Source organism: Arachis hypogaea, chromosome 2 (genome assembly GCF_003086295.3).
Source record: "Arachis hypogaea cultivar Tifrunner chromosome 2, arahy.Tifrunner.gnm2.J5K5, whole genome shotgun sequence".
Lineage (NCBI taxonomy): Eukaryota > Viridiplantae > Streptophyta > Magnoliopsida > Fabales > Fabaceae > Arachis > Arachis hypogaea.
Window position 1 is genome coordinate 86,955,451 of NC_092037.1, and position 24,568 is coordinate 86,980,018.

Consider the following 24,568-nt stretch of genomic DNA (forward strand, 5'->3'; position numbering starts at 1 on the left):
GGGTACTGGAAAAATATTTCTCTGGAATCTTATGTCTATTGAGATTTGCTCAAGAGGTGATATAGTGTTAAACGTTACTTCGAGTGGTATTGCATCTTTACTTCTTCCCAATGGAAGAACGGCACACTCAAGGTTCAAAATATCACTGAATAACTGAGGATTATGTATGTAACATCAAACCTGGTTCCCCTCAAGCAATGTTGCTGTTGAAAGCCAAACTTATAATTTGGGATGAGGCTCCAATGGTTAGTAGGTACTACTATGAAGCGCTTGATAAATGCTTGGGTGATATCATGAAGTGTTCTCCAACATATAAAAAAGATTTGCCCTTTGGAGAAAAAGTGGTTGTACTAGGTGGAGACTTTAGACAAATTCTTCCTGTCATTCTACGAGGATCGAGACAAAGATATCGTTCATTCAACCGTGAATTCGTCTTATCTTTGGAAGTTTTGTCAGGTGCTCAAACTAACAAAAAACATGGACTCTCTGTAGGAATGACTGCTTCAGATCAAGATGAGACAGAGCAATTTGGTGAGTGGTTATTGAAAGTTGGTGATGGTCTAATAGGTGACAATATGGATGGTGAATCTGAGATATGTCTTCTAGGAGATATTGTTATTCCTTCTTTGGACTAGGCATTTGATGAGTTGGTTCATTTTTCTTATCCAAATATTTTGGAAAACATGTCCTCAAAGGATTTTTTCAAAGCAAGAACTATACTGGCTCCCACACTAGACATCGTTGAAGAGGTCAACAACCATCTGATGGCTATCATTCCTGGAGGGAAAAAATTATATCTTAGTTCGAATTCCATTTGTATGGATGAAGGGAATATGGAGAGTCAACTAGATCTCTATGGTCTTGAATTACTGAATAGTATAAATTATTCTGGTTTGTCTCCACATAAATTAATACTCAAGGTTGGTGTTCTGGTGATTTTACCAAGGAATATTGACCAATCCAGTGGTCTTTGTAATGGTACAAGGCTACAAGTTAAGAAGCTTGAAAATCCTGTCATAGAATGTGAAGTCTTAACGGGTAACAATGTTGGTCATATTGCTTTGATTTCAAGAATGAATATGGTACCAACAAATGAAACCGTCCCAGTTAGATTCCAACGAAGACAGTTTCCCATAATAGTATCATTTGCCATGACAATTAATAAGTCTCAGGAACAAACTTTATCTCATATTGGATTATACTTGCCCAGACCAGTTTTTACACATGGCCAACTATATGTGGCACTTTCAAGAGTTAAGAGTAAGAGAGGTTTAAAAGTTTTACTTATGAATCACGTAGGAATGTCTGCAAATTCAACCATCAATGTTGTTTATAGAGAAGTCTTTGAAAAAATAGTATTCTAATGTAAATATTTTTATTTTATTTTAAATTCTGTATCAGTGTATAATTATTTTTCTTTAAAAAATATAAAATAATTATTACTCCTTTTTTTTTAAGTTAAACTTTGATTTTGATAATAATTTTATAAATTTCTTAAAATAATAATTATTTTGTATTTTTGTTTTAAATATCGAAGTATATAACTTTTTTCTTATTTTTATAAATTTTTCCATGCTGAGTTTATATATTAGTTTTTTTAATTTTTAGAAATTGAATTTTGAGATATCTGTCACCCAAATTTTTTTTGTGTTTTTTTAAATTTTAAACCAAAAACCCTAGACGCATCTCTTCATTGTTTGTGTTTTCCACTCCCTCAGTCTCAGTCTCCTCTCCTCTGTTATGCAAGGTAGTGATTCTCTCTGTGTTTTTGTCTCTTTTTATGTGTGGGCTTTAAGCTCCTCTAATGGCAATGCCAAAGGCTAAGAGAGTTAATGCAAATAAGATTATAATAGAATATATAGATACATGAGGTTTGATGTCCAGTTTTCGGAACCTTGAGTTATAATTAATATATCTTACTTCTACTATTTTATTATTATTGCTGTATTGCTTACAAATATTCTTGCTTTGCTTTGCGATGTTTTGCTACTGCAGATAGAGGACATGGGTAGTAACGTAGTGGTATCAGCACTGCAGTTTGCCTGCACCGACGATGTCGATACCAATGTTGACACTGCCGAAAGGTCGTCTTTTTACTCCTTATTCTCTTTCAATCAATTACGTTTTGATCTGGGCTCATGAAACCCATGTTTGGAATTGAATTCATTTTCGGAAATATCGACCTTGCTATACTAGTTTATGAGTTGCCCATGTTCAAAGAATCCCTTTTAGCTCTTGAATCATCTGAATATATTTCACATTTTGAACAAATAGTATGAACATTAGAATGGAATTCCATATGCCATATGAGATGTGACAGCTTCCTTGGAGCAGTGTGTGTGCACAAGGGAGATTGACATTGCTTAACTTGCCATTTTTGCTGGTTGGGAATCCCTATGTTAACATAAGTAGTTGTCATGTCAGTTTAAAATTATTTGATGTTAATGGTTTATTTGTCCTGCTCAAATAATCTTTATATATGCAAGAATATGTACTACTGTTTTTTGAACTTTGCCACGGAGTTTGAACCAGCATCTGATGTTTCCATATGCCATGTTCCTGAGTATCAATGTCGTTCTTATTACACTACGGGTTTGCCATTGGTTATTGCTGTTCTTGAATAAATCAAGGTGTCATTCAATATTGGAAAGAATATAGCATATATACGGCTACAGATCTCCTGAAAATAAACATAACATAAACTAACAAACTAATTAACTAGTAACTAACTTGAAAATTGAGTTGTAATTTAATCAGATGGTTATTGACTGAAGATACAACTAAAGTTTTCTGAACTTCAAAAGTAACTGATAATGGGTTGTAAGATTAACTTGATCAATCGTTGAGCAACATTTTCCCGAATGAATTGGCAATCTGGTACACGAAATTGTGAGTTCACACTTCTCTCACAACTCCGTGCAGCTAACCAGCAAGTGCACTGGGTCGTCCAAGTAATACCTTACGTGAGTAAGGGTCGATCCCACGAAGATTGTCGGCTTGAAGCAAGCTATGGTTACCTTGTAAATCTCAGTTAGGCAGATTCAAATGGTTATGGGGTTTTGATGATTAAAATATGAATAAGACGGAAAATAAGATAGAGATACTTATGTAATTCATTGGTGGGAATTTCAGATAAGCGTATGGAGATGCTTTGTTCCTTCTGAATATCTGCTTTCCTACTGCCTTCATCCAGTCATGCGTACTCCTTTCCATGCCAAGCTATACGTAGGTGGATCACCATTGTCAATGGTTACCATCCATCCTCTCAGTGAAAATGGTCCAGCTACGGGTTATGTAGGGCTAATCATCTGTCGATTTTCGATTATGTCGGAATAAGATCCATTGATCTTTTTGCACACTGTCACTGTGCCCAACACTCGCGAGTTTGAAGCTCGTCACAGTCATCCCATCGCAGATCTTACTCGAAATACCACAGACAAGGTTTAGACTTTTCGAATCTCAAGAATGCTGCCAATTGATTCTAACTTATACCACTAATGAGCGGATATTTTATACGCTTTTTGGGGGTATTTTCATATAGTTTTTAGTAGGATCTAGCTACTTTTTAGTATGTTTTTATTAGTTTTTATGCAAAAATCACATTTCTAGACTTTACTATGAGTTGTGTGTTTTTCTGTGATTTCAGGTATTTTCTGGTTGAAATTGAGGGACCTGAGCAAAAATCTGATTCAGAGGCTGAAAAAGGCCTGCAGATGCTATTGAATTCTGACCTCCCTACACTCGAAATGGATTTTCTGGAGCTACAAAAGCCCAATTGGCGCGCTCTCAATTGCGTTGGAAAGTAGACATTTAGGCTTTCCAGCAATATATAATAGTTCATACTTTGCTCGAGTTGTGATGATGCAAACTGGCGTTTAACGCCAACTTTCTACCCTATTCTGGCGTCAAACGCCAGAAACAAGATACAAGGTGGAGTTAAATGCCCAAACTTGCACAAAAGCTGGAGTTAAACGCCAGGGATAGCCTATGAACGTGAAAGCTTCATTGCTCAGCCCAAACACACACCAAGTGGGCCCCGGAAATGGATTTCTACACTATCTCTCTTAGCTTACTCATTTTCTGTAACCCTAGGTTACCAGTTTAGTATAAAAACTACTTTTAAAGATTCATTTTGTATCTCATGATATTTTACATATGAATTTGTATCTTCTACGGCATGAGTCTCTAAACCCCTTGGTTGGGAGTGAGGAGCTCTGCTGTGTCTCGATGAATTAATGCAATTATTTCTGTTTTCTATTCAATCACGCTTATTTCTATTCTAAGATATTCATTTGCACTTCAACATGATGAATGTGATGATCTGTGACACTCATCACCATTTTCAACCAATGAACACATGCCTGACAACCACTTCTGTTCTACCTTAGATTGAATGTATATCTCTTGGGTTCCTGGTTCACGAGTTTGACTGCCTCTCCTGACAATAGAGCATTCAAATCCGTGAGATTAGAGTCTTTGTGGTATAAGCTAGAATCAATTGGCAGCATTCCTGAGATCCAGAAAGTCTAAACCTTGTTTGTGGTATTCCGAGTAGGATCCGGGAAGGGATGACTATGATGAGCTTCAAACTCATGAATGCTGGGCGCAGTGACAGTGTGTAAAAGGATCAATGGATCCTATTCCAACATTAGTGAGAACCAACAGATGATTAGCCATGTACATGGACCCTTTTCACTGAGAGGACGGCTAGTAGCCATTGACAACGGTGATCCACCAAAATACAGCTTGCCATGGAAGGAGACATGCGTGCGTGAAGAAGAAGACAGTAGGAAAGCAGAAATTCAGAAGGCAGAGCATCTCCAAAAGCTCAACCTGTTCTCCATTACTGCATAACAAGTATCATTTAATCCATGTTTTTTTACTTATTCCAATTAAAACTAAGAACCATTATTGATATCCTGACTAAGAGCTACAAGATAACCATAGCTTGCTTCAAGCCGACAATCTCCGTGGGATCGACCCTTACTCACGTAAGGTATTACTTGGATGACCAAGTGCACTTGCTAGTTAGTTGTGCGAAATTGCAAAGTGTGATTGTAATTTTCGTGCACCAAGTTTTTGGCGCCGTTACCGGGGATTGTTCGAGTTTGAACAACTGACGGTTATTTTGTTACTTAGATTAGCAAAAAAATTGTCTTTTTGATTTAGAGTCTTTTACTTTCTTTTCAAATTTTTTTTTGAAAAATATTATTTTTCTTTATTAATTGTTAGTTTTTCATTGAGTCTAGTTGTATGTTTTAAGTTTGGTGTTCTTTGTATTTTTGTCATCTAAAAAATACAATAATTGAAACCTTTTTCAAAAATAATTTTTCTCTGTTTAATCCTTGCATTTGTTGAATGTGTCTATGTTCTTGTGAATAGTTGCTCCTTTGAGTCTTCCTTTCTAAAATCTTTTTGAAAATAATTTTTCTTTGTTTAAATCTTGCTTCAATTTTTAAGTTTAGTGTTTTCTTGTTATTTTCCATGTGATTTTCGAAAATTTTATTTTGATTTTCTAAAAATTTTAAGTTTGGTGTTCCTTTTTATGTTCCTCGTGTTCTTGAGTCGTGTATATGTTTTGATCTTAAAATTTTTAAGTTTGGTGTCCCTTAGTGTTTTCCTCCAAAAATTTTCGAAAAATAAGGGAGCTAGATCTAAAGGTTTTAAGTCTTGTGTCTTTTGTGTGTTTTTCTCTTTCCTTATTAAGTTCAAACATACATCTTTTCCTTTATTTACTCATTAATTTTCGAATCCCTTGGGTTGAATTGGTCAAATTTTTTCAAATCATATCTTTTTAAGATTTTTAAAATCATATCTTTTTCAAAAACTTCCTAACCACTTTCTCTCTCCTTACTTTTTCAAAAATCCTCATAAAACATTTTCAAGTTTTTTATTTATTTTAGTCTTTTTTTATTTTATTATTTCGAAAATATATATATATATATATATATATATATATAAATCAATAAATAAATAAATAAATAAATAAATATAAAATAAAATTTATATCCACATCATCTCCCTTACTTCATCATGGACCTTAATGGAAATGAACAGTCCAAAAGTACTTTGGAGTCATATATATGCTAACCCCACTACTGCTTCATATGGGAGTAGTATCTGTATATCCCTCATAAGAGCCAACACCTTTGAGCTGAACCCTCAGCTCATTATCATGGTACAACAAAATTGCCAGTATTCCGGTCTTTCACAGGAAGAACCTATAGAGTTTCTGGCACAATTCTTACAAATTGCTGACACAGTACGTGATAAAGAAGTGGATCAGGATGTCTATAGATTACTGCTATTTCCATTTGCTGTAAAAGACCAAGCTAAGAGGTGGTTAAATAACCAACCCAAAGCCAGCATAAGAACATGGAAACAGTTGTCAGACAAATTCCTGAATCAATATTTCCCTCCAAAGAGGATGACACAGCTAAGGCTGGACATCCAAGGCTTTAAACAAGAGAATAATGAATCTCTTTATGATACCTGGGAGAGGTACAGAGAGATACTAAGGAAATGCCCCTCTGAAATGTTTTCAGAGTGGGTGCAGTTAGACATCTTCTACTACAGACTTACAGAAAAAGCTCAGATATATCTAGATCACCCAGCTGGTGGATCTATACATATAAGAAAGACGATTGAAGAGGCTCAAGAGCTTATAGATACGGTTGCTAGAAATCAGTATCTATACTTAAATAGTGAGTCCTCCATGAAAGAAGAAGCTAAGGTAGTGTCAATTGACTTTAGTCCTTAGGAACAAGTTGCTGAACTCAATCAGCAACTATCTTCTATAACAAAACAGTTAGCAGAATTTAAGGAGATGCTACAAGAAACCAAAAATGCTAATAAGGATATGGAATCATAATTGAATCAGACAAAACTGCAGTTATCAAAACAGATAACAGAAGAGTGCCAAGCAGTTCAATTAAGAAGTAGAAAAATATTAAATACCTCAACTCAAAGTAGCAGAAAGTCAAGAAAAGAACAACTGATAGAGGATAAGCAAATTGCCACCCAAAATCCCTTTGAGGACAGTAAGATCCCAGAGAGGAATGATTCTGGCGTCCAAACGCCAGAAAAGGGTGAAAAATTAGCGTTAAACGCCCAGTGGATGCCCAGTTCTGGCATTCAAATGCCAGAAAAAGGTGGAAAGTTGGCATTAAACGCCCAATGGGAGCCTAATTCTAGCGTTCAAATGCCAGAAAGTGGTGGAAATATGGCGTTAAACGCCCATCCTGCCCCAAGCCTGGCGTTCAAATGCCAATGAGGGATCAGACACCTACAAGTATTGATAATAACTCCCTCAAGAAGGCTTCTCAACATGCTTCTGTAGGAAATAAACCTGCAGCAACCAAGGTTGAAGAATACAAAGCTAAAATGCCTTATCCTTAGAAACTCCAAAAAGCAGAACAGGATAAACAATTTATCCGCTTTGCAGACTATCTCAGGACTCTTGAAATCAAGATTCTGTTTGCAGAGGCACTTGAGCAAATACCTTCTTCTGCTAAGTTCATGAAAGAGATCTTAAGTCATAAGAAGGATTGGAGAGAAACTAAAAAAGTCTTTCTCACTGAAGAATGCAGTGCAGTCATTTTAAAGAGCTTACCAGAGAAGCTTAAGGATCCCGGGAGCTTTATGATACCATGCACATTGGAGGGTACTTGTACTAAGACAGCTCTATGTGATCTTGGGGTAAGTATCAACCTAATCTCTGCATCCACTATTAGAAATTTTGGCTTGACTGAAGAGGTCAAACCAACCCGAATTTGTTTTTAACTTGCTGATGGCTCCATTAAATATCCATCAGGCGTAATTGAGGAGATGATTGTCACAGTTGGGACATTTGCCTTTCCTACTGACTTTGTAGTGTTAGAGATGGAGGAGCACAAGAGTGCAACCCTCATTCTAGGAAGACCTTTCCTAGCAACTGGACGAACCCTCATTGACGTCCAAAAAAGGAAAGTGACCCTGAGAGTCAATGAAGATGAGTTTAGGCTGAATGTTGTTGAAGCAATGAAGCATCCAGACACATCAAAGGACTGCATGAGTGTTGATATTATTGACTCCCTGGTAAAGGAGATCAATATGGCTGAGAGTCTCGAATCAGAGCTAGAGGACATCTTTAAAGATGTTCCGCCTAATCTAGAGGAACCAGAGGAAACAAAAGAACCTCTGAAAACTCCTCAGGAAGAGGAGAAACCTCCTAAACCCGAGCTCAAACCACTGCCACCATCCTTGAAATATGCATTTCTGGGAGAAGGTGACACTTTTCCTGTAATCATAAGATCTGCTTTAGAGCCACAGGAAGAGAAAGCACTAATACAGGTGTTAAGGACACACAAGACAGCTCTTGGGTGGTCCATAAGTGATCTTAAGGGCATTAGCCCAGCCAGATGTATGCACAAGATCCTATTGGAGGATAATGCAAAGCCAGTGGTTCAACCACAAAGGCGGCTTAATCCTGCCATAAAGGAGGTAGTGCAGAAAGAGGCCACTAAATTACTAGAGGCTGGGATTATTTATCCCATTTCTGATAGCCCCTGGGTGAGCCCTATCCAAGTTGTACCTAAAAAGAGAGGCATGACAGTGGTTCATAATGAAAAGAATGAACTGGTTCCTACAAGAACAGTTATAGGGTGGCGCATGTGTATTGACTACAGAAGACTCAATACAGCTACCAGAAAGGATCATTTTCCTTTACCATTCATAGACCAGATGTTAGAAAGACTAGCAGGTCATGACTATTACTACTTTTTGGACGGCTATTCAGGTTATAACCAAATTTCAGTAGATCCTCAGGATCAAGAAAAAACAGCATTCACATGTCCATCTGGAGTATTTTCCTACAGAAGGATGCCTTTTGGTCTGTGCAATGCACCAGCAACCTTTCAGAGATGCATGTTCTCTATCTTCTTTGATATGGTAGAAAAATTTCTGAAAGTCTTCATGGATGACTTCTCAGTATTTGGAGACTCATTCAACTCCTGTCTTGATCATCTAGCACTTGTTCTGAAAAGGTGCCAAGAGACTAACCTGGTTTTAAACTAGGAAAAATGTCACTTTATGGTGACTGAAGAAATTGTCCTTGGGCATAAAATTTTGAACAAAGGAATAGAGGTGGATCAAGTTAAGGTAGAGGTAATTGAAAAACTACCACCACCCACCAATGTTAAGGCAATCAGAAGTTTTTTAGGACATGTAGGATTCTACAGGAGGTTTATAAAGGATTTTTCAAAAATCACAAAATCTCTTGATGAGTTTGGAAAACTCTTGTTTAATTTTGATGATGAACAAACATTATTGAAATATTTAAATACAAAATTATTAATTTAATCCTAATTCATATATGCTTAATTAATAATTTTGTTGTGCAGATTTTGTGCTGGGCCGAAACAAAAGAAAATTAACAAAGCCCAAATGTTGCATTATTGGTTCAGCTTTGTGTTTGTAATTAAAGCTAGTTATAATTGGGCCAGAATAAATTGTTGCAAGCCCAAACAAATGCTTTCCATGCTTGATCCGAAATCAATTTTATCAGGAAAGCAAATGTTAACCAAATGGGCCAGTTTTAATCTCAATGTTACAAGCCCAAATTCTATTAATGATAAAAGGTTCCATGCATGATCCGAAAACAAAGAAGAAAGAAAGCAAAATTGCCTTCAACGGATCCAAAGATTCAAACATTAGATGGATTCCAAAATTCATTTAATTGCCATATATTGCATGGGAACTATGAGAGAGAATATGAATGACTTTGATTTGATGGACATCATTGAGCTACATGTTACTCAGTAAAGGGGAGTAAACATTTACTATACTTTATCAAACTACCTTAGTTAATGTCCATATTCTCTTTCTTCTTTCTCTCACAACTTTTTCTCTCTTCGGTTATTACTCAGAAAACATTGGCAGTCATGGAAGCAAAAGTGAGCTACCGAAATGGAGAGAAAGCAAGCCTAAAGACCATCACAATGATGGCAAGAAAACATACCAAAAATAAAAATGAGCTGTGGCTAAGATATTCACCAAATGTGGTTAGATTTGGTGAGATTATCTTGAGCCTTTCATGCTCAAAAATGGAAGAAGAAGATTCGGCCAGCTAGAGGAGATTCTTGAAGCATGGCTTGTCTTTGATTTTGCTTAACCACCACAGGGAGTAGCTAGAGTGGCGAAGTGATAGTTGAAGACAGAGATTGAAGCAGATGAAGTCATCATCATCATGAAGCATCAAGGGCCAGAAATCCATCTTGGAGAGGAAGCCAAGGATGGAGAGTCCGGATTGATGAAGGGTGATGATCAAGAAAGGACTAGAGGTAATTGCATGTTGGTTAATGCATGGTTATCTCTTCTCTCTCTGAGTGGCCGAACCGGTTCTGTTTTTGTTGAAGGAGGAAGAAGTTGGTTCGGTTTTGGCTTCAAGTGTGGAGGCTTTCCTCTTCTTTAAAAAGGGGGAACAACCACTGTTTGAAGCAAGGAGAAAATTTGAGAGTGCAAAGCACAGAGTTCTCAGAGCTACCTGAGCTAACAGTTTTCTCTTCTCCTTCAATGTATTCTGTTTTGTAATTTTTCTGTTTAATTTTGTCATGTCTTGAGTCTCATGGAAAAAGGCAAACAAGTGAGGTTTGTATGAAAAAGCCATAGAGTGGAAAAAGGCAGAGAGTGCAAAATTAAAAGAAAAAGCCATAAATGTCTTAGAGTTCCTTTGTTCATCTATGTTGTGTATCATGATTCTGTGGGAATCCCCTTGTAAGTTGGGTTAGCACTTTACAAGTTGTAATCAGATTGATTATAGTGAAATTCCATCATGTTTGTGATGGAGACTAGATGTAGGCTGCACTGCACTTAGCAGCCGAACCAGGATATATCTGGGTGCAATTTTCTTCTCTTTCTACTCCATTTCTGTTTTCTACTACACAGGAGCAAAAGCCAGAATTATCTCGTGCCAAGTGACGAGACATATCAAAAAGTCTCGTGGCAAGGGACGAGACAAAACAAAGTTGCTCGTGTCCAGTGACGAGCAAAAACAGAAAAGTCTTCTCTAAAGGTCAGCAAGTGTTAGCATCAGAAAAAGGGGGCTAAGATTCAACCCCCCCTTCTCTTAGCCACTGAAACCATCAATTGGTATCAGAGCTTGGTCTCAAAGAGATCAAGCTTTGCAGCTTGGAGTAAAGATCCTCATGGCAGAAAACAGTGGCGCAAATGTGTTGTCATACAATCTTGCTGAAGATCAATCAAGCAACAGACCTCCCCTCTTCAATGGAAAAAATTATACCTATTGGAAGGAGAGAATGAAGATATTTGTACAAGCCGTGGATTACAGACTTTGGAAGATCATCTTGGAAGGTCCTAAATTTTCAACTACCACAAATGCTCAAGGAGTAATCTCTCTTAAACCAGAAGCAAGCTAGACCGAGGAAGATAGGAAGACGGTGGAGTTAAATGCCAAGGCAACCAATCTGCTCAACTGTGCTATCAGCTTTGAGGAATACCGACGAGTATCACGATGCACAACGGCAAAGGAAATCTGGGACAAGTTGCAAATCACTCATGAAGGAACTACCATTGTAAAGAAGACTCGGACAGACATGTTAAACAGGGAATATGAAATGTTTGCAATGAAGGAAGGAGAGTCCATTGATGAACTGTTCGAATAGTTCAATATCATCACTGTTGGCTTAGATGCTCTTGGAATCACACATTCAGAATCTGTGCTAGTGAGAAGAGTGTTGAGATGTGTCACAAAAGAGTGGGAAACAAAAGCTTTAATTATTTCTGAGAGTAGTAACTTAGATTTCATGACACTTGATGATTTGAGAGGAAATCTACTTGCTTTTGAAAACTCCTATTTGAAAAAAGATTCAAAAAAGAAAGGAATTGCTTTCTCTTCTATGACTAACCCTCTGGATGATGAATCCAGTGATAACTCTTCTGAAAATGAGTTTGTGTTGTTTGCAAAAAAATTCAGGAAAATGGTGAAGCTCAAAGGCAAAGGCAGCGGCTCAAGGAAGATGAAGAAAGACCTTAGCAAAGTAACTTGTTACAATTGCAAGGAAATGGGTCATTTCAAATCTGATTGTCCCAAGTTGAAAAAGGAAGAGAAGCCGAAAAAAGTGAAGAAGAAGGGACTGATGGCCACATGGGAAGATTTGGAAAATGACTCAGATGATGATGATGAAGAGTCTGAGACTAAATCACAGCCCTGTCTCATGGCAAATGAGATAGATCAGGTATCATTTCAAAACCCTGACACTGAAGACCTTCATCTTATGATAGACCATCTTTCTGAAAAAATAAGATGTTTTCTAACTGAGAATCAAGATCTTGAACAACAAAATTTCATTCTTAAAGCTGAAAATGACTTTCTCAAAGAAAAACTAAGAGAGGCCGAAACTGCTTGTGATCTTGTGGAAGAGAATAAGCAGTTGAAAGCCCAAGTTAGAAGCTGTGAAAGTAACCATTCTGTCCTTGCATATGTGAATTGTTTTAAGCAAAATGAAGAGTTGCTTAAAGAGGTTAAAAGACTTAAGGAAGACTTAGCCAAGTTCACCCAAAGTTCTGAAAATTTGAATCAAATCTTGGCTAGTCAAAAACCTCTTTATGATAAAGCTGGGTTGGGTTTTTATAAATCTGAAAAATCACATTTTGAAAATATTGCTTCATCTTCGAATGATGTTAAGTATCAAGACCCAACTTCCTTTAACAAAACAGCAACTCCAAGATTTTGTAGACTATGTAACCGAAGTGGTCATTTTCCAGTTCAATGTTTCTTTGGAGAAAGAATGATAGGTGATAAAGTTTACAAGGTTGTTTTTGATTATAATGATCTGGGACACAAGAGATGGTTTAACGTGAAAGGATCCAAGAAAATTTGGATACCTAAGGTCACTTGAGTTTATTTTGTAGGTCTGCCTAGCATCTAAGAAAAAGGAAAATATGTGGTACATGGATAGCGGATGCTCTAGGCATATGACCGGAAAGACAACCTTCTTCATAAAGCTTGATGAATATGATGGAGGACTTGTTACCTTTGGTGATGATGCAAAAGGAAAAATAGTGGCTGTTGGGAAAGTCGGTAAAAACTTTTCTTCTTGTATAAATGATGTGCTTCTTGTAAATGGTTTGAAACATAACTTACTTAGTGTTAGTCAATTGTGTGATTTGGGTTTTGAAGTTATTTTTAAGAAGCTTGTTTGCTTAGTTGTTTGTGAGAAAACTGGGGATGTTTTATTTGAAGCTAAAAGATGCAATAATGTATATGGATTAACTCTTGAGGATTTAAAGGAACAAAATGTAACATGCTTTACCTCTCTTGAATCTGAAAAATGGCTTTGGCATAGAAAGTTGGGTCATGCTAGCATGTACCAAATTTCTAAGCTAGTCAAAAAGAATTTGGTTAGAGGAATTCCAAACATCAAGTTTGATAAGGATCTTACTTGTGATGCTTGCCAATTGGGCAAACAAGTAAAATCCTCTTTTAAATTAAAAGATGGAATCTCAACCAAAAGGCCATTGGAAATGTTACATATTGATCTTTTTGGTCCTACTAGAACTCAAAGTTTGGGAGGTAAATATTATGGTCTTGTTGTGGTTGATGATTACTCTAGATTCGGTTGGGTACTTTTCCTTGCTCATAAGAATGATGCGTTTTATGCTTTTTCCACCCTTTGCAAGAAAATTCAAAATGAAAAGGATTTGAAAATTGCCCATTTGAGAAGTGATAATGGAAGAGAATTTGAAAATCAAGATTTTGAAAAATTCTGTGATGACTTAGGAATTTCTCATAATTTCTCATGCCCTAGAACACCCCAACAAAATGGGTTGGTTGAAAGAAGGAATCGAAGCCTTCAAGAAATGACTAGGGCCATGCTATGTGAGAATGAAATTCCTAAATTTTTATGGGCTGAAGCTGTGAACACAGCATGTTATATTTTGAATAGAACAATCATTAGAAAAGGGTTAAAGAAAACTCCTTATGAGCTATGGAAAGGAACCCCTCCAAATCTTAAGTACTTTCATGTTTTTGGATGCAAATGCTTTGTACTTAAAAATAAGGAAAACCTTGGAAAATTTGATCCAAAATCCTATGAAGGAATGTTTGTTGGATATTCCACCACAAGCAAGGCTTATAGAGTTTATCTCAAGGAGCATAGGACAATAGAGGAATCCATACATGTTACCTTCTGTGATTCTAACTTAATTCCCAGTATTGTGATAGATAATGATTCAGATGGAGAAGGAGCCGGAACAAGCAAAGAAAATCCCAAATCTGTCCAGAATGAAGAATCTGCCAGTCCAGTTTTGTCTCGTCAGATTGAAGGAGAAACTTTCATTTTGTCTCCTGAGCAGGGACGAGAAACTGAAACAGTGAGACCACCAGAAGTTCATCAAAGCTCAACACCTGTCCGAAAGCCTAGAGAATGGAAGTCTATGAAGGGTTATCCTCATGACTTCATCATTGGTGATCCCTCTCAAGGAGTAACAACAAGATCATCCACCAAAAGGCCAACCGAACCTAGCAATCTTGCTCTCTTGTCACAAATAGAGCCCAACAATGTCAAACAAGCTCTTGAGGATCCATCATGGGTCAAAACAATGCAAGAGGAGCTTGCTCAATTTGACAAGAATAAGGTTTGGACACTAGTACCTCATCCGGATGGTAAGAAGGTAACGGGTACTAAGTGGGTTTTTAAAAATAAACTTGGTGAGGATAGACAAGTTGTTCGTAACAAGGCTAGATTAGTGGCCCAAGGTTACGATCAAGAAGAGGGTATTGATTTTGATGAGTCTTTTGCTCCGGTAGCTAGAATGGAAGCAATTAGGTTGCTTCTTGCCTATGCTGCCCATAAGGGTTTCAAAATGTTTCAAATGGATGTTAAGTGTGCCTTCCTTAATGGTTTTATTGATAGGGAAGTATATGTGGCTCAACCCCCCGGTTTTGAACATAAAGAATTTTCAAATCATGTTTTTAAATTAACTAAGGCTCTTTATGGTCTTAGACAAGCTCCAAGAGCTTGGTACGAAAGGCTTAGTGCCTTCTTGTTGGAAAATAATTTTCAAAGGGGAACCACCGACACTACCTTATTCATTAAAGCATCTAATGATGATATTCTTCTTGTTCAAGTTTATGTTGATGACATTGTATTTGGTTCGGCCAATGTTTCCTTGTGTGAAGAGTTTGGAAAACTCATGACTAGTGAGTTTGAGATGAGTTTAATGGGAGAGCTTACTTTCTTTCTTGGCCTCCAAATTAAGCAAACTCCTAGTGGTACTTTTATTCACCAAGGAAAGTATGCAAAAGAACTTATCAAAAAGTTTGGCCTAGAAAATTCCAAATCAATGGGCACTCCTATGCATCCCAATACTAAACTTGAAAAAGATGATGATGGCCAAGATGTGGACGAAACAAGGTATAGAGGAATGATAGGTTCACTCATGTACCTTACCTCCTCTAGACCGGATATAGTCCAAAGTGTGGGTGTATGTTCAAGGTTTCAATCTCATCCAAAAGAATCCCACCTCACGGCTGTTAAATGCATCATTAGATACATTAAGGGAACTTATAGTTATGGATTATGGTATCCTAAATCTGATGATTTTTGTGCAGTAGGTTTTTGTGATGCAGATTATGCGGGAGATCGAGTAGATAGGAGGAGCACCTCAGGCATGTGTTGCTTCCTTGGAAGCTCACTCAACATGTGGTCAAGCAAAAAACAAGACACTGTGGCTCTATCCACTGCTGAAGCCGAATATGTTTCCGCATCTGCATGTTGCTCACAATTAATTTGGTTAAAAACACAATTGGAAGATTACAAATTAAAAATCAATAGTATACCCTTATTTTGTGATAATATGAGTGCTATAAACATTTCAAAAAATCCTATTCTGCACTCAAGAACTAAGCACATTGAGATAAAATATCACTTTATTAGAGAACATGTGCAAAAGGGTACTATTGATATTCAATTTGTAAAATCTGAAGACCAAATTGCTGATATTTTTACAAAACCTCTCTGTGAAGACAGATTCTGTACATTGAGAAAAAGTTTGGGAATGTTTGATTTGAGTTTCATTGAAAATCTGTGAATTTGTGACTCTGTTCAGTTTTGCTCGTAGGTTTGGACGAGATGAAAAATAATGGCATAATGGAAGAGCTGTGGTCAAGGGGGAGGCAACGCAGAATTCAAATTTTTATGGGCCCCACCAAATTCCCATGAACCCACCATAATAGTTTTGTTAGTTATCTCTCTATGCTAATAAGAATCTTCTTCCTTGTGTCATCATATCTTCTTGGAAGTGGTTATTGTCAAATCAAATCCCTCTCTCCATCTAATCCCTTGATTTAAGGCAACAACTTTTCAGTTTTAGATTTTAAAGGTTAAAAGGGAAATCATCTTTTTGGGTAATAACCACCCCATAATGGTCATTAACCGCCCACTAATGATCATTATTTCCATTATTCTCTCTCTCCAAGCCACATTTAATGCGTCACCCACCTTGCTTCTCTCCCACTCCACTCGGTTATCAACCACACCCTTTCATATTTCCTTCCTCCATTACTATGAAAAAGAAAACCGCGCCAAGAAAGAGTGAAAGAATTCTTCTTTCTCAAAAACCATCAACGCCTCAAACCCACACTCATATCCACATTCATTCAACCTCATCATCTTCTCCTTCACCACCATCCAAACAAACAACCACCATGAGAAAAAAGGTGATTGCCCACAAGAGTTCAGGCCGAGGCAAGAACAAGAAACCCGTAGTTGAAGAAGAAGAGCAAGAATCTCATACTTCTCCTACTCCTTCACCTCCACCCTCATCACCGAAGAAGACTACCCCTGGAAAAAGCTCAAAGAAGAATCAGGGGTTTGCACTCAATGACACAACTGAACCTCCAAACTTGGAATCCATGGAATTCCGAGACAAGTATGGCAAGACTCACTCTCATTTTGATCCAAGCAGATTTAACTCCTGTACCTCTTTTAAGTTTCACAAAGAGGTTATGGAGAAACGTCATTTGTGCACTACCTATCTGGTTAGTCTCGACAATCTCAAGAGCACCAACATTCCCTCTCTGTTTGAACTCCTCAACTGGAAGCCTCTGCTCCTCATCAAAAAACCAGTGTACCCAGGTCTTGTTCGAGAATTTTATGCTAATATGCGACTCATTGATGGCACCCTTCATTCCTATGTCAAAAGGGTTCAAATAGCCCTTGATGCTGAGACAATTGGAGCGGCCCTGGGCTTCAAGGATGAAGGACCACGAGCATATATGGTGGAGAAATGGGACACTCAAGTTGGCGTTTCACACAATACTGTTCTCCAGCACATTTGCAAGAACCTTTCTGGATTGCATGGCACCATTCCAAACCACAAAGCCCTTGGACCAGTCAATTCCCTGCTTCACCGAATCATCACTCATATTCTGACTCCCCAAAGCGGCTCACACAACCGAGTAACATTTTCTGACTGTCTCATATTGTTTGCTTTGGTTACCTCTACTCCTATTTCCTTTGGTTATATTATGATTAGACACATGTGGGATTCTGTTAGAAGTACCAGAAAGGCTAACCTGCCTTATGGTATGTTTTTAACTGGAATTTTTGAGTACTTTAAAGTTGATTTGTTGAATGAGAAGGTAGAAAACGATGTGTCTACAATTCGAGGTGGAGGAGCAACTAAGGAAACCAAAGGGAGAAAATCGGACAGTGAGCATGAAGGCAGGCCAGAATCTTCCAAAACAATCAGATCCATTCAACAGATTTTGGGAGAATTTTCAAACATGGCAGACATGATGTTTCGATCTCATAAAGAAGCCCGCAAGCAAGCTTATGAAAATGAGAAAGCTTGGAAAAATTGCAAAGAAAGGGTCAACCTGATGCTGGAACATCTTAATAAGGATTTGGGAGATGATAGTGGAGGAGAAGCTGAGGAAGAAGATATTAACTTCTCTGATGATTAGTGACTGTTTTTTACTCTGTTTGATATTGGCTCCATTAGGCTCAATCCTTTTTTGTATAAGCATGACTTGATACTCACTGCTTTAGGATAATCTCTAGGATACTTTGATACACTTTTGCTATTTTGAACTTTTTGTTATGTTAATCATGATTTGTGCGGGTGCCCCTTTGATGACAAAAGGGGGAGGAAATTTAGGTTCCAAAATTGAAATTGGAACGAAACAGGGGCTGGAAAAACAGGGGAACAGGGGATGAAATTTTCATTTGAAAATTCATGATCACCCTTGTTCAATGAATGCATGTTGTTAATGCATTAGTTTTACTGTGGTCATTACTGTTTGAACTGCACTGCATTTTTTTTTGGTTTATCATGATTAGTTTAATTGGCATTTGGTTTATAATGATTGATTCACTTTGATGCCTGGCTGCTGTTTCATCATTGATAAATTTGTTGGATTGAAAATTTATTTTTGGCAGTTCCTTTAATTTGTGTAAAATATCAAAACTGCCTTGATTTGTTCTTCAAATATTTTTCATCATGTTGATTTGCTCGGATATCCTAAACAGGAAAATGTTTGAAAAATATTTGGATACTTTTTGTGTTTGAGCAGTAAATCAGTTTATGATATCAAATGAGTTTTGATTATCAATTAAAACTGCTCATAAATCAAGCATTTAGCATTATAAAATTTGCTAAATAACATTGTTACTTGAAGCTTGATTTTAAATGTTACAGGTTAGTGCTTCCCTTGGTAAAATAAGCATACATCAAGGGGGAGCTATGTGACATTTAGAAAGGGGGAGAAATTCAATTTCAAAGGGAGTACTCTTTACTCAATCTTTAAATTTCTTTCCATTTCAATTTTAATAATGTTTGTCATCAAGGGGGAGATTGATGAGTTTGGAAAACTCTTGTTTAATTTTGATGATGAACAAACATTATTGAAATATTTAAATACAAAATTATTAATTTAATCCTAATTCATATATGCTTAATTAATAATTTTGTTGTGCAGATTTTGTGCTGGGCCGAAACAAAAGAAAATTAACAAAGCCCAACTGTTGCATTATTGGTTCAGCTTTGTGTTTGTAATTAAAGCTAGTTATAATTGGGCCAGAATAAGTTGTTGCAAGCCCAAACAAATGCTTTCCATGCTTGATCCGAAATCAATTTTATCAGGAAAGCAAATGTTAACCAAATGGGCCAGTTTTAATCTCAATGTTACAAGCCCAAATTCTATTAATGATAAAAGGTTCCATGCATGATCCGAAAACAAAGAAGAAAGAAAGCAAAATTGCCTTCAACGGATCCAAAGATTCAAACATTAGATGGATTCCAAAATTCATTTAATTGCCATATATTGCATGGGAACTATGAGAGAGAATATGAATGACTTTGATTTGATGGACATCATTGAGCTACACGTTACTCAGTAAAGGGAAGTAAACATTTACTTTACTTTATCAAACTACCTTAGTTAATGTCCATATTCTCTTTCTTCTTTCTCTCACAACTCTTTCTCTCTTCGGTTATTACTCAGAAAACATTGGCAGTCATGGAAGCAAAAGTGAGCTACCGAAATGGAGAGAAAGCAAGCCTAAAGACCATCACAATGATGGCAAGAAAACATACCAAAAATAAAAATGAGCTGTGGCTAAAATATTCACCAAATGTGGTTAGATTTGGTGAGATTATCTTGAGCCTTTCATGCTCAAAAATGGAAGAAGAAGATTCGGCCAGCTAGAGGAGATTCTTGAAGCATGGCTTGTCTTTGATTCTGCTCAACCACCACAGGGAGTAGCTAGAGTGGCGAAGTGATGGTTGAAGGCAGAGATTGAAGCAGATGAAGTCATCATCATCATGAAGCATCAAGGGCCAGAAATCCATCTTGGAGAGGAAGCCAAGGATGGAGAGTCCGGATTGATGAAGGGTGATGATCAAGAAAGGACTAGAGGTAATTGCATGTTGGTTAATGCATGGTTATCTCTTCTCTCTCTGAGTGGCCGAACCGGTTCTGTTTTTGTTGAAGGAGGAAGAAGTTGGTTCGGTTTTGGCTTCAAGTGTGGAGGCTTTCCTCTTCTTTAAAAAGGGGGAACAACCACTGTTTGAAGCAAGGAGAAAATTTGAGAGTGCAAGGCACAGAGTTCTCAGAGCTACCTGAGCTAACAGTTTTCTCTTCTCCTTCAATGTATTCTGTTTTATAATTTTTCTGTTTAATTTTGTCATGTCTTGAGTCTCATGGAAAAAGGCAAACAAGTGAGGTTTGTATGAAAAAGCCATAGAGCGGAAAAAGGCAGAGAGTGCAAAATTAAAAGAAAAAGCCATAGATGTCTTAGAGTTCCTTTGTTCATCTATGTTGTGTATCATGATTCTGTGGGAATCCCCTTGTAAGTTGGGTTAGCACTTTACAAGTTGTAATCAGATTGATTATAGTGAAATTCCATCATGTTTGTGATGGAGACTGGATGTAGGCTGCACTGCACTTAGCAGCCGAACCAGGATATATCTGGGTGTAATTTTCTTCTCTTTCTACTCCATTTCTGTTTTCTACTACACAGGAGCAAAAGCCAGAATTATCGCGTGCCAAGTGACGAGACATATCAAAAAGTCTCGTGGCAAGGGACGAGACAAAACAAAGTTGCTCGTGTCCAGTGACGAGCAAAAACAGAAAAATCTTCTCTGAAGGTCAGCAAGTGTTAGCATCAGAAAAAGGGGGCTAAGATTCAACCCCCCTTCTCTTAGCCACTAAAACCATCATCTCTGAGTAACCTGCTAGTTGCAGATACACCATTGTCTTTGACACAGAGTATCTGCATGCCTTTGAGACTCTGAAGGCTAAGTTGGTCACAGCGCCTGTCATTTCTGCACCAGATTGGCCATTACCATTCGAACTAATGTGTGATGCCAGTGATCATGCTATTGGTGCAGTATTGGGACAGAGGCATAACAAGCTTCTGCATGTCATTTACTATGCCAGCCGTGTTCTAAATGACGCACAGAAGAACTACACAACCACAAAAAAGGAACTGCTTGTAGTGGTTTATGCATTGACAAGTTTAGATCCTATTTAGTCGGATCAAAAGTGATTGTGTATACTGACCATGCTGCTCTTAAATACCTACTCACAAAGCAGGATTCAAAACCCAGGCTCATAAGATGGTTGTTGCTTCTGCAAGAGTTTGATATAAAAATAAGAGACAGAAAAGGGACAGAGAACCAAGTGGCTGATCACTTGTCCCGGATAGAACCAGTGGCAGGAGCGTCCCTCCCTTCTACTGAGATCTCTAAAACTTTTTCCGATGATTAACTCTTTGCCATTCAGGAAGTGCCATGGTTTGCAGACATTGCAAACTATAAAGCTGTAAGATTCATACCCAAGGAGTACAGCAGGCAGCAAACAAAAAAATTGATCTCTGATGCAAAGTACTACTTGTGGGATGAGCCATATCTCTTTAAGAGATGTGCAGATGGAATAATCCGTAGATGCGTGCCTAGAAAAGAAGCACAGAAGATCCTATTGCATTGTCATAGATCACAATATTGAGGATATTTCGAAAGTGAGCGAACTACCACAAAAGTCCTCCAATGTGGCTTCTACTGGCCTACCCTCTATAGAGACTCCCGAGAGTTTGTACGTAACTGTGACAGTTGCCAGAGAGCTGGTAATCTGCCTCATGGTTACGCCATGACTCAACAAGGGATCTTAGAGATTGAGTTGTTTGATGTATGGGGTATTGACTTCATGGGACCTTTCCCACCATCATACTCAAACACTTATGTTCTGGTGGCCGTAGACTATGTATCTAAATGGGTAGAGGCAATTGCAACACCCACTAATGATACTAAGACAGTGCTGAAGTTCCTTCAGAAACATATCTTCAGCAGATTTGGTGTCCCTAGAGTACTAATCAGTGACAGAGGCATTCATTTCTGCAATAAATAGCTTTACTCTGCTATGGTCAGATATGGAATTAGCCACAAGGTGGCAACTCCATATCATCCACAGACAAATAGAAAAGCTGAGGTCTCTAATAGAGAACTAAAAAGAATCCTGGAACGGACTGTAATTGCCTGTAGAAAGGATTGGGCAAGGAGCTTGGATGATGCTCTATGTGCATACAGAACAGCATTCAAGACCCCTATAGGAACTTCTCCATACCAGCTGGTGTATGGGAAGGCCTGTCACCTGCCCGTGGAACTGGAACATAAGGCCTACTGGGCAACCAGATTCCTAAACCTTGATGCCAAATTAGCTAGAGAGAAAAGATTGCTCCAGCTGAATGAGCTAGAGGAATTCAGACTCAATGCTTTCGAAAATGCAAAAAATTACAAGGAGAAATCAAAAAGGTGGCATGACAAAAAACTGTCATCCAGAGTCTTTGAGCCAGGACAAAAGGTTCTGCTATTTAACTCTAGGCTCAGACTATTTCCTGGGAAATTAAAATCCCAGTGGAGAGGACCATATGTGATTACAAGTGTGTCACCATATGGACATGTAGAGCTTCAGGATATTGACTCTGAAAAAAAGTTCATTGTTAATGGACAGAGAGTCAAACATTATCTTGAAAGCAATGTTGAGCAAAAATGCTCAAAACTGAGACTAGATTAAAGCTCAGTAAGGTCTAGCTAAAGATAATAAAGAAGCGCTTGCTGGGAGGCAACCCATCTATTGGCATAGTTTATTTGTTATTTAAATAATTATTATAGGAGTTTGATATAAATTATCTTCAACATTGATTCTCAATTACAGAAGTTCACAGAGTTACAGAAGGATTCAGAGTATAAAGTAGAGAAAAAAAGCGCTCACTGGCACAAAAACGCCAGTAAGGGATATTTTGGGCGTTAAACGCCCTTCTGGGTGTTAAACACCAGAATGGGTACAATTCTGGGCGTTTAACGCCAGAATTGCAGCATCCTAGGCGTTTAGAAAAATGCCCAGTGATAAAGGCTTTCTGGCGTTTAACGCCAGCCAGGGTACCTAGCTGGGTGTTAAACGCCCAAAACAAGCAACAATTGGGCGTTAAACGCCAAGAATGTGGAGGGGAGGAAGTTGTGTTTCCAACTCAATTTTTTTTTCAAAATTTCATATTTTCATCCATAATTTCTTGCATGAACATGAACAAATTCTCATTTTTCAATTTCAATTTTTAAAAAAAATTCTTAATCCTAAAAATCTTTTTTTCATTCTTTTTCAACTTCTTTTCAAAACTTTTTCAAAATTCATATATCTTTTTAATTTCTTTTCAAATCTTTTTCAAAACTCATCTATCTTTTTAATATCTTTTCAAATCTTTTTTTCAACTCATCATACTATCTTTTCAAATTTAGATTTATCTTTTTCAAAACTCTCTCATATCTTTTCAATTTTGAAATTACATCTTTTGCATATCATACTTATCTTTTCTAAATCATATCTTCTATCATATCTTTTTTTCAAAATTTTCGCCCACCCTTCCCTTTTAAATTCACATTTGGCCTCCCCCTCTCCTCCACCACTCGAATTTGACTCTCCTCCTATTCCTCTCCTTTCCTTTCTTTTGCTTGAGGACAAGCAAACCTCTAAGTTTGGTGTGTTTTTCGTGATCACTGGGCTAAAATTCACCAAGATCATGGCTCCTAAGGGAAAATAAACCACTCCAAGAGGCAAGAAAGAGAACACTCTAAAACCACTTTGGAATCAAGAGAGGTTCTTAACCAAAGAACATGCAGACCATTACCACAAAATAATGGGTCTAAGGTCGGTGATCCCGGAAGTTAAATTCGATCTGAAAGAAGACGAATATCTGGAGATCCAAGAGCAGATTCAAAACAGGGGCTGGGAAATTCTAGCTAATCCTGAGACAAAGGTGGGTAGAAACACGGTTCAAGAATTCTACTCAAATTTGTGACAAACAGATAAGTAGAGAATGACTAGAACCGCCTTCTATACCTTTCGAACTATGGTCAGAGGGAATATTATTTACTTCGACCTGGACAGAATAAGAGAGGTCTTCAAGCTGCCTCAACTATAAGATGATCCAGAATCTTTTAATAGGAGAATGGTGAGATTAGATCAGCGCTTAGAGCAAGTTCTAGAGGACATATGCCTCCCTGGAACCAAGTGGATAACCAACACAAAGGGTGTCCCAAATCAACTCAAGAGAGGAGATCTCAAACTAGTCGCTAGAGGCTGGCTGGACTTCATTGGGCGTTCTATACTGCCCACCAGCAACCGCTCTGAAGTCACTGTCAAAAGAGCAGTGATGATCCATTGCATTATGCTGGAAAACGAAGTGGAGATTCATCATCTGATTTCTTGTGAGCTTTATACAATTGTAAACAAGAACTCCACTGACGCCAAATTGGCTTACCCAAGCTTAATCTTTCTGCTATGTAAAGATGCTGGGGTAAAGATGGGAGTGAATGAGTATATCTCAGTCGAGCACCCAATCACCAAAAAGTCAATGGAAGGACAACAAGTGCAAGATAACTCCATCAAAAGGAGCGCGCAGGAGGTCCTCCCAGAAATCCCTTAGATTGACTACTGGACCCACCTAGAAGCATCTGTCACCAAGGTGCAAGAAGCTATGGATCAACTTAAGAAAGAACAACAAAATCAAAATAG

General features: G+C 37.7%; 1 protein-coding gene and 1 pseudogene across 1 annotated transcript; both read left to right on the forward strand.

Moving 5' to 3' along the window:
- The first annotated feature begins 683 nt into the window (after window positions 1–683).
- On the forward strand, window positions 684–1,364 carry LOC140172923 (uncharacterized). The gene has a single exon (XM_072210114.1). It carries the CDS (start codon window positions 684–686, stop codon window positions 1,362–1,364), a length of 681 nt encoding a protein of 226 aa, XP_072066215.1.
- A 637-nt stretch (window positions 1,365–2,001) lies between these two features.
- The window catches only part of LOC112727389 (N-carbamoylputrescine amidase-like), a 29,223-nt pseudogene continuing 6,656 nt past the window's right edge, over window positions 2,002–24,568 (forward strand).

What these genes read in the sequence shown, in the direction of transcription:
- LOC140172923 (XM_072210114.1), top strand. Translation starts at nt 684, where the DNA reads ATGTCCTCAAAGGATTTTTTCAAAGCAAGAACTATACTGGCTCCCACA.